General features: G+C 47.0%; 1 protein-coding gene across 12 annotated transcripts in view; it reads right to left on the minus strand.

Moving 5' to 3' along the window:
* KIAA1217 (KIAA1217 ortholog) overlaps positions 1 to 16,502 on the minus strand; it is a 632,840-nt gene that overhangs the window by 87,448 nt on the left and 528,890 nt on the right. For 11 of the 12 annotated variants that reach the window (XM_083189268.1, XM_083189269.1, XM_083189270.1 and 8 more), the window contains one exon: positions 8,094 to 8,187. In XM_083189268.1, coding sequence (XP_083045394.1) covers positions 8,094 to 8,187 — 94 coding nt within the window. Of the gene's footprint in view, positions 1 to 8,093; positions 8,188 to 8,659; positions 9,073 to 16,502 lie in introns of those variants that run through there. The other variant, XM_083189275.1, reaches the window with a different exon arrangement.

A 16,502-nucleotide genomic window follows, 5' to 3' on the forward strand; every position in this document is an offset into this window, starting at 1 on the left:
CCCATCTCAGCATCTATTTAAAGGGCCCCGTAGGATTTAGAAGCTGGGTAAATCTATATTTGGAGTCGGACGCATGGGCCTATGCTGTGACTGCTTTAATGAGAACGCAGCAAATCAATGCAATAGTTTTTCATGGTAATTGGTTGTGGGCCACACCACTTGTGGCTGACCTCTCTTCATCTTTCCAGGCTTTACTCTTTATCACGAGAACTGATGTCTGAAACTCCTGTGAGACTACACAGACCTGGTACATTGGCATATTGGATTGGCTTCAGGGAAACTTGGAAAATGCCCAGTGATATGTAATAGTTCAAAGCAACTCTGATTTGTTCCAAAATGTGTTTCATCTTTCACATGGCCTTACACACCGGGCCTGCTGTGCTCATGCTTCTCTTACACATAAAACACCATCCTACCTTCCAGTGGCGTAACTATAAATTTTGCTCCCCCCTGCCAAAAATAATTGGAGCGCCCCCCCCCCCCCCCCCCACCCTCATCTGAGTGCCAAAACAGGAAAATTTAACAAATGAAATAAAAAATGAAATATAGATATCTATACATTTGAAAAAATGACACCTGGGTTTTGCATAGTTAATGGGATATACACACACACTGTGACACACTTTGTGTGACACTCACCCCCTCTTAAACACCCGTTATGCTCAATGCTATTGTGCTACAGGCTCCAGAGAGTCCACCCTGTAAGAAAAGTCTCAGAAGTCACGCTAGAAGTAAGGGACAGTCTGCAAACTACTTACCGCTATACAAGTGTAATCAAGAGTGTATGAATACACTTGTAAAGTGGAAAATAGTTTACAGACTATCCCTTAATCCAGTGTGTGACTGTGACTGTGTGAGCTCTAGCAGACCTGAGAGGACTCGGGAGGACGGGACTGCATACAGAAGAAATAAATCAGTGCAGCTCCGTGACCCCAGTGCCCTCTCTTATCCTGCACAGCAGCAGAGAACTGAAGGCAAGTCAGGGAGAGCGCCCTGCAGACCCCCGGCTCCTCCAAGCCACTGCGGGGGTTGCTGTATGCTAGTTACGCCACTGCTACCTTCAATAACCCCCCAAAAAATGTATTTATTCTTAGCATGGTTTTCATATCTCAGTGCTACGGACAAAGATGCCATGCAAGCATCCAATCCCACATCCTCCATCCCCCGGGCTGGTCTCTTTGTCCATTATGGCCTAACCAGATGTCTGATGAGGGGTTAGCTCATGTCTTTGATTAATCAATGTCTGATTGGTTAATAGCATTAGATAGTTGGACAGAGAGCTGAGAGAGGCATCCGTCATATCCAGTAGATGTGTCCCAACACATTATTTTATGGTTAAAGCTGGCCATTCATCAGTCAATAGGTCGGGATGGCCATACACTAATCAAGGTGTAGAAAGGCCCCATCACTGCCAGATAATGAGCTTGGGCACTTGGCCAATCAGCATGTTGAGATGACCCTTCTTAATTATATTTAAGGAAAGAAGGGCCTTCCAACGCTCAACATGTCTTCTCTTCTGGATATAACCACTTCCCGGGAAACCAAAATTCCTCTCCATTGTGCTGAGAGATAGCAAGGGGCCACACAAAATGGTACATCAGATATTCTGGGGTAAATTTATGAAGCTGTGATGAGTCGAGAAGTGTGCCAGCTGCTCTGTTTAATTTTATAGTATGCAAATTATAAATGTTACTTCAGAGCTAATTGGTTGCCATGGGCAACTTCTCTATGGTTCACTTCTCCACTTTTTTCACTGCTTAATACATTTACCCCCTAATAGTGAGTAGGCATTTTAAAGTCTTTAAATTTCATGGTCCAGGGAATGCACACTCTAAAACCAACATATACTGGGGTAGGGGGACAATTATATAGTCAACAAAACAATTTGGATCTTATTTGGAAAAGCAATCACAGATAGAGAGTTCTGCATTGTATTGCGACTTAGAGTCTGCATTGTATAGCTGGGGGTAAGGACGGTGTAATGGTTAGCGATACTGCCTCACAGAACTGAGGTCATGGGTTCCATTCCCACCAAGGCCCTAACTGTGCAGAGTTTGTATATTCTCCCCATACTTGCGTGGGTTTCCTCCGGGTACTCTGGTTTCCTCCCACAGTCCAAAAATATACTGGTAGGTCAATTGGCTTCCAACAAAATTAACCCTACAATGTCTGTGTGTGCGTGTACATGTGCTAGGGAATATAGATTGTAAGCTCCACTGGAGCAGGGACTATTCTCTGTTAATTACTGCGGAATATGGGTCCTTTTTAGGATGAGTGTGCCACATAACTGCTCAGACCTTCAGTTGCATAGACTGCATGTGTGTATTCCAATGAGCACACAAATCTGCGAATTCGCAGCTCCACCATTGTGTGAGTGACAGCAATCTCACTCTGTGATGGTATAAAATATCTGTATTGCGCAAGGAACACGTCCATTAAAGCATCAGCCTTAATGATCGGAATTTCATCGCTTTTTGGAGTTTGAGTGGAAGAGTTACAACAGGTTTCTGAAATGTCAGATTATGTGTAAGAAGCCTTAATGGGACATGTGAAACCCTAAGGTTTTTTAGACAAAAATGTATACTCTGGAATTTATACTCTGTTAAACGCTGCGGAATATGTGTGCGCTATATAAAAAAATGTTAATAAATAAATAAAAAAATAGCATTCACTAGTATACACAGTCTGTATGTATATATGTACATTATTGTACTATTGTATATGTCACCAGAATGCACTCTGTTGAAAAAGGTTCACAAGAATGCTATATCGGATATTGGATACCAGAAATATCTCTGTATTGTACAGGGTTCTATAGAATGATCTCTGCATTGTATATCGGATACCAGAAATATCTCTGTATTGTATAATGGTGAATAAAATATGGTTTGTATTGTACAGTGATCAGTAGAATGCTCTCAGTGTGGAATCATGTTAGCTGCGGTGCTTCATCGATGCTAATAGGTTTGCCGGGGCTATCCTATTAGCCCCGATGCTATTGTACCTTAGCACCGATTCCCACTGTTATCTGGTATCTATATATATAAAAGGCTAAATACTCCTCACCTATGAGGTGAAGTACTGTTAGCGACCACTAGAGGCCACTCAATTGACCAAATTACTCCTTAACTGAAAGTAAAAGCAAAATGATCTGTTCCAAACTTGGTGGATGGAGAGAGGGAGCTGTGAAGACAGAGATTGGCGGTAGGAGCAAACAGGGATTTAGCTGTCATTTTGACGGGCTTTTAACTAGTTAGGCATAATCCCAGATAAACAGTCATCGGGACCATTTTCAGCCACCAATTGGATACTGCAATAATGCCCATCGGTCAAAGCGGCATCAGGGCTAATAGTATAGAAAAGGAATAGCAGAATGTTCTGTGTAGGGTGGCCAATCCCAGGATCGGCGGGATCCTGGGATTTGGCCCCCAAAAGGCCGGGATTTCAATTCTGGGATTGGAGTTTCCAATCCCGGGATTTCAGGATTAGACTGCGCATTTCAGGATTAGACTGCGCACCCGCTCAGACGCTGCCCGGCAGGTCACGGCCGGCAGTATGAAGAAGCCGTGCCGCTCGGCCGCCCGACTAGCCAGCCGCCGCAGCATGACCCGGCTCCTGAAGCTGACTGCCCATCCACCCACGCACCCGGCAACCCATCTGTCCACCCACCCTGTAACCCAGCTGCACCTGCATGCAAGTAAATGCGGGGCAGCCAGGGTGTTTTTCTATTAGGAAAGCCAATCCCGGGATTGAGCATTTTTCAATCCCGATTGGCTTCCCTAGTTCTGTGTATAAGGGTCTAGAATAGTTTATGTATTCAATCACTACTGAATCGACTTCATGGGCGTTGAATCCGATTACCATGCCCATATTAGATAATCCGGGACCACATGGTTTGACAACGGCTATTTTCCAGCTACTAGAAGAGGCCAGAATGCTTATTTGTGTTTGACCCCAGGGTAAAAGTTTCCAGCCCGTCCCTGGACAAAAAGTTCTGTATTCTTATCTCATTGTTTTCTTTTTGTCCTATGAAATAGTATTACTTACAGAAGAGAACTATGGCCCTTATTCTGGTTGGTGCGGATATTCCCGCTTGCGTACGGGCCGCCGATGTTTATCTTCTGCGCATGTGCAGAGGTCACTCTGCGCATGTGCAGGCGATTTCTCCGCAAGGATTCTCTATACGCCGCACAGGGGGCGTAGAGGGGCGTGAGGGGCTACTTATCCTCATTACCCTATGCATACGCCCCGCGTTTCATGGGCGTTCCCATGCAAACGCGGGGCGTATGCATGGTAATGAGGCCGTGACGCGTTGGTACGGGGCGGGCATCTGACATCGCCGGATGTCAGCTGCCCGCCCCCATACAAGATTTCACACGGACAAGTGTCCGTGTGGTCTTGTGTTGCGGGACCTGGTGGAGCGTGCGGCCCTGCATTCGATGTTCGGCGACCATCGAATGCAGGGGCTGCTCCCACCATGGAGGAGGCGTATCCCCGTCCAATTTCATGCGGATCGCCACATATCCGCGTACGGACGGCCGTGGCGATCCGTATGGAAGGCGGGGATTCGCCTGCACGGTCGGAGCCGCATATGCGGCTCCGGCCGCACCAACCAGAATAAGGGCCTATTATAGTGTTATGGTGGAACTATCCCCCCCCCCCCACAGTGACTACTAACCTCTAATTCCTGCCGTGCTGCTAGCGCTTCCAGATCATAGATGTCTGTTGTTTCTCTACAGCACTGTTATTATACATCAAACATACTATAAGGAGTGTTCTGACACTGACATCATCCAGTCTATGTACATTACCCACAACATGGTGAGTGTATGAATCAGCAGAGCTGATAACACTAAATGGACCATTTATCAAGACACAGGCAGGGAGAGGAGAGGGGGAGGGGTGCCGACACACATAACAGGTGTAATGACCTGGACTTTTATTTGCATGCCTGCTTAAAGGGACAGACGCACTTAATGGTATAAACAGTTCTGCGCTTTGCAAACACCGGATCTGTAACACGTTACACCTTTAGCAGCTGCCATAAATACACAGTGTGTTCTTCTCATTAATGCAGTGGTAACTGCATGCATACTTCATTATCCTTTAATGGGGTAATTAACAGTAATCAACCAATACAAGAGTAGTGACAAGTTTGTTAGCATCACTATCTTGGGGACCGAAAATGACAACATGCTCACAGCCAGGAGCTGAGGGTTGATCGCCCACTGGTGTTTGGAGAACACCGGTGACACGGCATGCAGTGATAATGAGAGCTTCCAGGCAGTAACAATGCTAATAGGTTCATCAGCTGCTGTAAAACAACACTAGTAAGGGCCTAATAGTGATGTCTGCATTGTATCAAAACAAAGACCAACACCTATGTTATATTATACTAACACAAAGTGTATGTGTATGGCCTGGACAAGGGACAGAGATGAGCAACGAGCTAGTACCAATAGATAGGAGAGGGCCTTTGTTTTATTACAGTAACCCTTCTGCCGAGACACACGCCAGACTCCTACTGCACCAACTGGCTGGGGCTAAGGATTATGCAGTGTGATGGGAAACACATCAGGAGGTGACAACATGGTCAGGTGTCAACGGGAGACAACAGTGTCACAATAATGGACTTTTCCCATGATTGTAACAAGCCCAAATGCTATGGAGAGGGCTACATAAAGCATTCATAATCAGATGGATTACATAAAATATTATTATTATATATGACATCATATAGCTCATCCTGGTCACCTGTACAATATATCTACCCCCCTGTGTGATGCCACTCTGGGAAGTTCAGTTACATACATATTGGGTCTTTTTAGTTCCTGCGCACTGTTCCCAGTGGTCGGGGTTAGCTGCTTCACTTATTGGGTGACTAGGCCAATCGAGGGTAAGCAGTAGAAGGAGAGTTCAATTGCAATTTAAGCAACACAAACCGGCTTATAATTGTGTCATCGCACCAAACACCGAAGGGGCGGAGCGCTTCACTGAACTCTCCTTCTATCAGTTACATACATGATATAGATTGCCTGCTTCTAACTTTTATCCTGGTACTACCCAAACTGCCATCTACCCTTACCTCTGCCATGACTCCAACACTACCTGCCTCAAACCCCCTTATTGCCTTCAAGTACTGTCCCAACTGCTACCTACCCTTACCCCCTAACTTCCTACCCAACTGTCCCTAATCCACCTTACCCCCAGCACTGCCCAAACTTCTATCTAAGCTTACCTCTGCCATGACTCCAACACTACCTGCCTCAAACCCCCTCCATGCCTTCAAGAACTGCCCCAACTGCTACCTACCCTTACCCCCTAACTTCCTACCCCACTGTCCCTAATCCACCTTACCCCCAGCACTGCCCAAACTTCTATCTAAGCTTACCTCTGCCATGACTGCAGCACTACCTGCCCCCAAACCCCCTCCATGCCTTCAAAAACTGCCCCAACTGCTACCTACCCTTACCCCCTAACTTCCTACCCAACTGTCCCTAATCCACCTTACCCCCAGCACTGCCCAAACTTCTATCTAAGCTTACCTCTGCCATGACTCCAACACTACCTGCCTCAAACCCCCTCCATGCCTTCAAGAACTGCCCCAACTGCTACCTACCCTTACCCCCTAACTTCCTACCCCACTGTCCCTAATCCACCTTACCCCCAGCACTGCCCAAACTTCTATCTAAGCTTACCTCTGCCATGACTGCAGCACTACCTGCCCCCAAACCCCCTCCATGCCTTCAAAAACTGCCCCAACTGCCACCTACCCTTACCTAACTTCCTACCCCACTGTCCCTAATCCACCTTACCCCCAGCACTGCCCAAACTTCTATCTAAGCTTACCTCTGCCATGACTGCAGCACTACCTGCCCCCAAACCCCCTCAATGCCTTCAAAAACTGCCCCAACTGCTACCTACCCTTACCCCCTAACTTCCTACCCCACTGTCCCTAATCCACCTTACCCCCAGCACTGCCCAAACTTCTATCTAAGCTTACCTCTGCCATGACTGCAGCACTACCTGCCCCCAAACCCCCTCCATGCCTTCAAAAACTGCCCCAACTGCTACCTACCCTTACCCCCTAACTTCCTACCCCACTGTCCCTAATCCACCTTACCCCCAGGACTGCCCAAACTTCTATCTAAGCTTACCTCTGCCATGACTCCAGCACTACCTGCCCCCAAACCCCCTCCTTGCCTTCAAGTACTGCCCCAACTTCTATCTAACCTTACCCCGGCCATACTCCCAAAACTGCCCCTAGTACTGCCTGCCCCTACCTCCTTCCTTGCCTGACCTCACCAGATGTGATGGGACCCAGAAACAGTAGAGTCACTCGGAACCCAATATTTTTTAAGCTAGGGTTCCCTGGGGCTCACAAATTATTTTGCTCAGCGCCATTACGGTATTACTAGGAGAGACAGGAAAAGAGGGGGGGGGGTGTGTTTATAAAAATCTTAGGTTAAATTGAGCCCCCTTTTAACATAAAGGGTATGCAAGTTCTAAACAGATACTCAAAGTAATATACAGATAAGAATAAATATAATAATGTAATTTAAAAAATAAATAAAAGAAGTCAACATTGCAGTTTGCATTAGTAATTATTACAGCAGAACAAAATCCGCAGTTCCAATTATCACTCTGCAATTAGTAAGCAACAAAAATAGAATATGCGGCTATCCTAGCTTAAGCCAATAATTAAAACAGTCATCAACATCACCACCCAGCTATTAATCTGGTTGCATTCAATTCAGCTAAGACTCGGGGCTGTCTGTAATGCAGCCCAACATAATACACAGCTCATACTGACCAATGCTCCTCTCACTTCTGATCCAATTCACTCATCACTAACTTGTACCCAGACAGGACTCAAACCGGTGATCAGTGACTTGCCCATAATTATATATATATATATATATATATATATATATATATTACAGAAACTTGTTGTGTGACTTTGGTTGTCCTTTAACACCAGGACTCACAGCACAGGACAGACCTGTGCAAACACCGGATATAACTCACCACTGGCTGGGCTCACAAACACAGCCAATGTTAATGAACAAACCATGAGAATCAGAAGCACTCACCCTTACGTCTCCATTGGCCGTCCTGGGAGTGTGATTAAACGCTTGAGCTGGATCTTTGTTGTAAACTTTCAAAAAGGATCTGTCTTGGATATTCCTGTAAGCAAAAAACATGAATACAGTATATGTAGCAGAAGAAAAAAAAAAGACTTCAGATATCCCTTAAAAAAAAAAAAATGTCACATTATCATTGCCAGTTACAGGCAGAGAGCAGGACAAGAGGGACTGTGAGTTGTCAGGAAATATACATGGAGGAGAAATGTAGCAGTTCTGACTTCCCAGAGAACTTCTAGCCTGACCAAACAACTCCACACCCTGTGGAATCAGGTGGTGCAGGGCTCAGCAGACTGTAATATGAATAGAAGCAGACCAAGCATTTAACCATAAACTCTCCCAGTTTTAGTTAATATTCAATTGCTTCTCTGTCAGTTCGAAGCAAACACAGGAGATACAACACATAGCTGCTTATCTGAGCAATGCACACCAGTGGACAGCACAATGTCGCCTTTGTTCAGCATAATCCTTATGAAATAATATAAGTTAGAGCAGACCTGCTCACACGGACTTACAGTGAGGTTTTCCTGCCATCTTTAGTTCTTCCCTGCATTACAGCTTCCAGACAGCTTGCAGATTCACTGCAAAGCGAATGTCAGCTTCTGCAAGGCAACTGGACCGATTGTTTTTCCAGTGTAAAACGTAATCAGCTCCAAAGAAAGAACAAAGGAATAAAAAATAAAAAAGTCTAGGTTTGCTTCAAACGCCTTCAGGAGAGACATTCCTCAACAGATGAGAGCCAGGGAATGGGACACTGTCTAAATGAGGATTGAATTCCAGTGCTCCAGGTGCAGAGACAGATCTGGGGGCTGACCTTATCCAGATTATGTTCAAGGGGGGAAAAAAAGCAGAATGTTTTGGACTGATCTCATTTTAGAGTTTGTACTCTGCCCCTAAATGCTAACTTCATTCAATGCCTAGATCTCTGCAAGTTTTTTTTTTTTTTTTCTGTAATGAAATACAGTAGGACCACTTAGTTTTGCCAAAACTTTTCTGCAGTATGCTGTACTTGGCTTCATAGTGATATATAAATACGTTTAAAGAGGTAGAACTAAAGTTGCACTGCCCCCTAGTCAGACAATGGGGGACTGCTGAAGCAGCCATATGTCCTGGATCTTCCTGGGGGTAGAGAAAAAGTTAGCAAGAGTACCAATCAGAAGAGACCGAAGGGTTTGTGTGCGAAGAGTCAAGTGGTTGAACCCGACACTTTTCAGTGTGTTTATGCTGGAAGTTTAAAAAGGCCAATGCCTTTACAAGCTGTGTCCTGCTAGTAATGGTATGGCTCTTTTAAAATTCCGGCATAAACACACTCAGAAGTGATGGGTTTAGCAACCTGACTCTTCGTAAACAAACCAGTGTCTCAGACTTTTGCACTCCCACTTCTGACACCAATTTAATTTGACACTCGGGTAGATTTATTAACTATGGTGAAGTGATAAAGAGGCCAGTGATAATACAGCAGCCAATCGGCTCCTGTTATTTGCCAAACCCAATCGGTAAGTTAACTAGGAGCTGATTGGTTGGTACTTATGTATTATTTTACAATAGGGAATATTTCAAAATAAAACCCACTACGATACTTCACTGTTGCCAAGTAAAATTATGCAGCCATTTCCCCGTCTCCATCTATTCTGTGGGGGTGCTTTAGATGTAGTTGGAAAGAGCATCGCTGCTGCTTATTTGGACGCAGGTATTTAACTGCTAAGGAGACGCTATCTGTATGCATGAGTGATCCAGTGCGGCGTCCAAGAATGCAGCATCGGAACAATTGTGATGCCGGTTGTGATGCAGCTCCATCCATGAGTTCAGGAAATCTCCATAAGAAGACAGTGACCTTGGCCTCGCCACTCCTTAAAACGGAGGCGACCCATCTCATTTTAAAAAAATGGGAACCTTTGCGGCCCCCTTGCCACCCCAAAATGGTTGCAGACTGTCAATCAACTGACATCCGCTTTGTAGCTGTACTAGGTCAAATGACACAGGAGCCACAGGAGGTCCAGCTTATGCGCAATGTTTAAAACATCGATACTTTGCATTTATCGCCATATGGCGACCAGACCTGAATCACTTGGGCTTCATTTTTTGTACTTCATGTAAAAAAAAGGGTACTTGTGTACTAGCACGGCGCCCCGTCGCCCGATTTTTTAATCGCATCGCATGCCATACACCCGATGGCATGCGATGCGATTTTAACTCATATTCGATATTAAATTGTATAAGCACCCTAATGGGTGCTTACAATGGTTAAATGCACCCCCACGCCACCCCCCAAGTATAAACGTGAACCCGAGGCGTGGCGAGCGCAGCGAGCCCGCGCTGGGCGGCGGTACGCTTCCTACGACCTTTTCATACCCCCACTATCCACGTCGGCGTGGAGTTGAGAATAGAAAGTGTGGCGAGCGCAGCGAGCCACCGAGCCCGAAGCGTGGCGAGCGGATACCTGTGAAGCCCGCGAGGGGACGCGGATACCTGTGAAGGTATCCGCGTCACCCTGCGGGGCTCGCTGCGCTCGCCATGCTTCGGGCTCGGTGGCTCGCTGCGCTCGCCACACTTTCTATTCTCAACTCCACGCCGACGTGGATAGTGGGGGTATGAAAAGTTCGTAGGACGCATACCGCCGCCCCTCGCGGGCTCGCTGCGCTCGCCACGCTTCGGGTTCACGTTTATAGTGGGGGGGTGGCATGGGGGTGCATTTAACCATTGTAAGCACCCATTAGGGTGCTTATACAATTTATAATCGCATCGCATTGTATGGCATTGTATGCCATATACAATGGCATACAATTTTAAAATTGTATGCCATTGTACAACATCGGCCGATGTCGCGTCGCATCGCATACCATCGAATGCGATATGGTCTGCGATGCGATGGGCGCCGTGCTAGTACACAAGTACCAAAAAAAGTTTATTTTATTTATTTCTACAGACAAAGCACCAACCAATCAGTACTGAAACCGCACGGTTAGCAAGGAGGAACCATGTTCCTATAGTCTTGTGCTATCCGGTAGGGTAACTTTGACAGGTATTGGAGAATAAAAGATACAGATATCTAACATACTACATACATGTGATTTCTCTGGATCATGTGTAATTGAAGCCAAAGGTGCAACCAAGGGCATGAATCCCAGGACCTACTCGGCGGCGGTGATAGAAACAGGCTGATTGGGTCGGAGCTGACGCCTTATGTTAAAACTCCTGAGCTTGCCTGCCTTTTCCCTGACACTCCCAGTAAACAGAATAGACACTACTTTACTTCTCCAAGCTTCATACATTTACCCCTCGGTGGGTAGACAACCTGTAGGTTACTTGTTTATCAGCAGCGATCTGTAGGGATTTTTTGGACTTCAGACTAAATTGCTGGGGTGCTGGCTGGTCACACATAGAAGAATCTGTATTATGGAGTAACCCCCCCCCCCCCCCCCCCCCCAATATCAGCAGATTTATACCAATCCTATAATACATTTTTAAACCAAACAACGCTGGCAATGTTATATTGCATTGGAGCTCGTATGCCGATTGGAAGGCAAAGACTGACAGCCTCACAATCTTTTCCTGATGTTGGACATCACTTATGGAAAATGCCTGAGTTTACAAACAAATATAAACAGCCTATGGCTTTATGCTGTGCAACGTTGCGTGCTGGAACATATAGTTCAGCAATAGCCGGGAGAGACAAGTTACCGAAGTCTGCTCCGGAGGTTATCTTAGTACTGACAAAGTATGAAAACCTATGTACAAGCTTGTGAAATGTTACAAAATGCTCCAAGCATTACAAAGTGCAGCTCAAACTTTGGCCCTAGATATTCCCTATGGGAATTAAACGTGAGAATTGAAATTAAACAGAATATTTGGCTGGGCCAAGCCTTCAATACAAAGGCAGATTCTTTTCAGCACCAACCAGTGGAAACTTGCCGAGGAGATTAAACTGCGCTCACTGAATATTATCCTTTCACTGCCATTATTCCTTTGTCTTATTATTTAGGGGTAATGCTGGGTACACACCAGGACGATCCTGCTCGTGAGCGGGTCATCACAGGAACGTACGACCTGCTCACGAGCTGACGGAGCTGCCGACCCGCTGCCAACAGGTACAGAAAAAGCCCCTGATGTGATTGCGTTCCGATCGCGACCCACACCCACTACAATGGTCGTTTCTGAGATCTGCAGCAGGTAGGATCTCAGAAAAGACCTAACGACTCGCGGGGCCGTGCATCGGAACCGGAACGCATCAAAAGGGCAGCGAAATGTCCCAAAACACGGCCGATTTACATACAATTGGTCGAGATTGTATCTAAATTGGATTGTTTTGGGCCATATCGTCCTGGTGTGTACCCCACATTACAATCATTCACTGATATGTACAATATCATGTACATATCAGTGTTATGTATCTATATCAGACAAGGGCCCTCATTCTAGTTGGCTCGGTCCTCGGCAAATTCTCAATGGGGACCGATGTTAAAGCATTGCACATGCGCATAATAACATATGTGCATGTGCAGGGCTTCTGTGTGGGCATCATCATGCATAGTTGGTCTGGCGCTCACACAGGGGCAATGGGATGGAGGCAGGCAGAGGGCATTTTTGTGCAAACACCCTGTGTTTCCTGGACTGATACTGTACACTTAGCAGCACACCTGGACTGATACGGGACACTTAGTAGAACCCCTGGACTGCTACGGCACACTTAGCGGCACCCCTGGACTGATATGGCACACTTAGCAGCACCCCCGGATTGCGATTGATACGGAAAACTTAGCAGCACACCTGGACTGATACTGTGCACTTAGCAGCACACCTGGACTGATACTGTGCACTTAGCAGCACCCCAGGACTGATACGGCACATTTAGCAGCACCCCTGGACTGATACTGTACACTTAGCAGCACCCCTGGACTGATACGGCGCACTTAGCAGCACACCCTGGACTGATACTGTACACTTAGCCGCACACCTGGACTGAAATGTTGCACTTAGCAGCACCCCTGGACTAATATAGCACACTAAGCAGCACCCCTGGACTGATACTGTACACTTAGCAGCACCCCTGGACTGATACGGCGCACTTAGCAGCAACCCTGGACTAAGTTCATACTTCCTACACACAAACACGCATCTCGCGCCGTGCGCCCCCCCCCCCCCCCCCCCCCAAAAAAAAAACAAAACACCATATGCCATACTCACGGCCACACTTTTTTGCAGGCACCACTCATGGTGCAGGTTCAGAGTTCTAATGGCTCCCTGTAGCCAGGCGGAGAATGTACCCGGCGGACGGGGATGGCAGTTAGCGGTACAGCTGAGACAGTTTTTCTGCCTGCCTCGCCGCTCCTGGCCACAGTGATCAGATAGGCTGTCTGATCACTGTGGCCAGGAACAGCGCGGCTGGTGGAAAACGGAGCTGTCAGGACGCGGTAAGCACTAAGCAGGGAGAAGGGGGAGAGGAGAAGAGTGGAGGAGAGAGATCACCAAGCCCCAGCGCTCACCTCCGCCGGCTATTATCCCCCGCCAGCTACCGTGTGTGTGTGTCACACGTGTCAGCGTCCAGCCTACCCCGCTCGATCCCCGGTGCCTGCTGGCATTTAGGAGGGGGCGCCAACATTTTTTTTGGACAGGGGGAGCAAAATTGCTACTTACACCACTGCTGTGCCCCCCCTTGATGGCTAACGCCCGGCGGCAAATGTCTCCATTGCCTCCGGGTGTTACGCCACTGCCTGGACTGATACTGTACACTTAGCAGCACACTTGGACTGATACAGCACACGTAGCAGCACCCCTGGACTGATACGGCACACTTAGCAGCACCCCTGGACTGATACTGTACACTTAGCAGCACCCCTCGACTGATACGGCGCACTTAGCAGCACACTTGGACTGATACTGCACACTTAGCAGCACCCCTGGACTGATACGGCACATTTAGCAGCACCCCTGGACTGATACTGTGCACTTAGCAGCACCCCTGGACTGATACGGCACACTTAGCAGCACCCCTGGACTGATACTGTACACTTACCAGCACCCCCTGGACTGATACTGTACACTTAGCAGCACCCCTGGACTGACACGGCGTACTTAGCAGCACCCCTGGACTGATACGGCGTACTTAGCAACACCCCTGGACTGATACGGCACACTTAGCAGGAGCTATCGCCGAGAGCTGAAAAGAGGCAGATTGAGGGCGGAGCCACAGACGTTGGGGGGCGTGTCTACAGTGAACGCGTCATTTTAGCCACGCCCCCCGCCATGCAAAGCCGGTATTTCAGGCATTGCACGGCGGGGGGGGCGGGGTTAAAATGACGCGATCACGCCATTTTACTCACGGACCCCCCGCCGAGGGGCGGATCGCAAGGGACTGGGGTTAATGCGGGAGGGTTGCCCCCCTTTCCGGGGGCCGGGAGGGGGACCCGATTTGCGGGACCCTCCCGGCCATTCCGGGAGGGTAGGCAACCCTGCCCCTGGACTGATACTGTACACTTAGCAGCACCCCTGGACTGATATGGCGCATTTAACAGAACCCTTGCAGTAAAAGAAAAACATTTTTTTTTCTTAAAAAAAAAAAAAAAGGCAGCTGTCTTCGTAGCACGGCGGGGGGCGGGCTACAGTGACGCTATTCGCTGCATTTGCTCCCACGGATGGGGGAGGGGGGGAGCGTGTCACGAAAGGTTGCCCAGATTCCGGGAGGCTTGCCTACCTTTCCGGGGGATTGGGAGGTTGAACTGATTTCCGGGACCCTTCCGGCCATTCTAGGCGGATAGGCAACCCTGGGTGCTACATTTCTCACAGTGGTGGAGATTTAGCACAGCTTGGAATGAGATAAAGTACTCACCAATCAGCTACTAACAGCCACGTCACAGGCTGTGGTTGTAAAATGTCAGCAGCTGATTGGTTTGTACTTTATCCCACATTGTATTCCTACTGTCACGTTAATATTAGGATTTTTATTTGATGACTCTGAATGACTGCCACTATCAACACTCTGTTCCTCAAATGTAGACCTTAAGAGACTGAACAAAGCTATATTTATGGAAGGAGCAAACATTCCCACAGTAAGAATAGGGGGATTACAAGAACCATCGGGTAGCTGTCATTTCTGTTGGAGGAATGGTACCGTATGCTGGTACAGTAAAATGACTGACAGGTAATATGATCTGGGACACTTTAATGTGGTACATTATGAAGTGGAGGCATTAGAGTGTGGCATAATATGAATTGGGGACACTGCATGGCATAATGTGAATTTTGAGTATTGTGTGTTAGCAGCCCTAAAATGTGACATAATGAACTAGGGCACTACTATGGTTCATAAAATAAACAAGGGCACTACTATGGGGCACAACATTAACTAGGGCACTACTATGGTTCAGAAAATGAACTAGAACACTACTATGGGGCATACCATTAACATCTGCTGCAGAGAGATGTGTCTCTAGAAGCATTGGGACAGGGGCCCTTCAAAATAACACTATGGGATAACTTCCGACTACAAAAGGTCACCACAGAGACCAACCAAAGAGCACAAGTTGGACAGTCATGTGTTCGAATCGAAACGTCACATTCCATGTTTTCGAGATATATAATATATGGATAGATAGATCCGTGAAATATAGGGATTTACCATGAAAATAACCTCTTGGTGAAAAGGTCTTGACTACTTAGCAGCGTATTGACAGACAATTATATTGGGATTTAAGTGCTTGGGGAGGAGGTTACGCTCTGCAGCGGCAGGATCAGGGGTAATGTCAGAGAGCTCTCTTTCTACAACAATGATGAATTCTGGAAAAGGTTATGTGTGCAGCCAGATAGGTCACCCACCATAAACTTGTCATACACACATTGAGACGGGAAAATATGCAGAATGAACTGATGAATGTAGAGAATGAGTGTTGTAATGATGGTGGCAAGCAGTGTATGCTGTAATTATCCGCACATTTAATGCAATTAGGCATTCTGGGTAGAATGTAATGCCACCTGAGTTCGGCGGAAGTGCGGGATGACGGCTGAACTCAGACATTTTTTTAAAGGGGCAATCACTTACAAGGCATGGTTTTGCCTTAAAACGGAAAATGCACTCGGGCGGCATTTGCATACCGCCCTCTGACTGGAAAATGTGTTTAGACAAACTCTGACAATGATAACACAAAGGACAAAAAGCTTAACAGGAAAATTTTAAGAAAATCACAGAAATTACATACCTCCCAAGACTTATGGGACCTGCTATGCCAGAGGCACTGCTTACCCAAAAAGGGGATAGAGCAGGGATAGCCAACGCCAATCCTTGAGAGCAACCAACAGTGCACGTTTTCCAGGTCTCCTCACAGAATCATAAGTGAAGTAATTAGCTCCACCTGTGGATCCATT

Source organism: Crinia signifera, chromosome 5 (genome assembly GCF_055691185.1).
Source record: "Crinia signifera chromosome 5, ASM5569118v1, whole genome shotgun sequence".
Taxonomy (NCBI): Eukaryota; Metazoa; Chordata; class Amphibia; order Anura; family Myobatrachidae; genus Crinia; species Crinia signifera.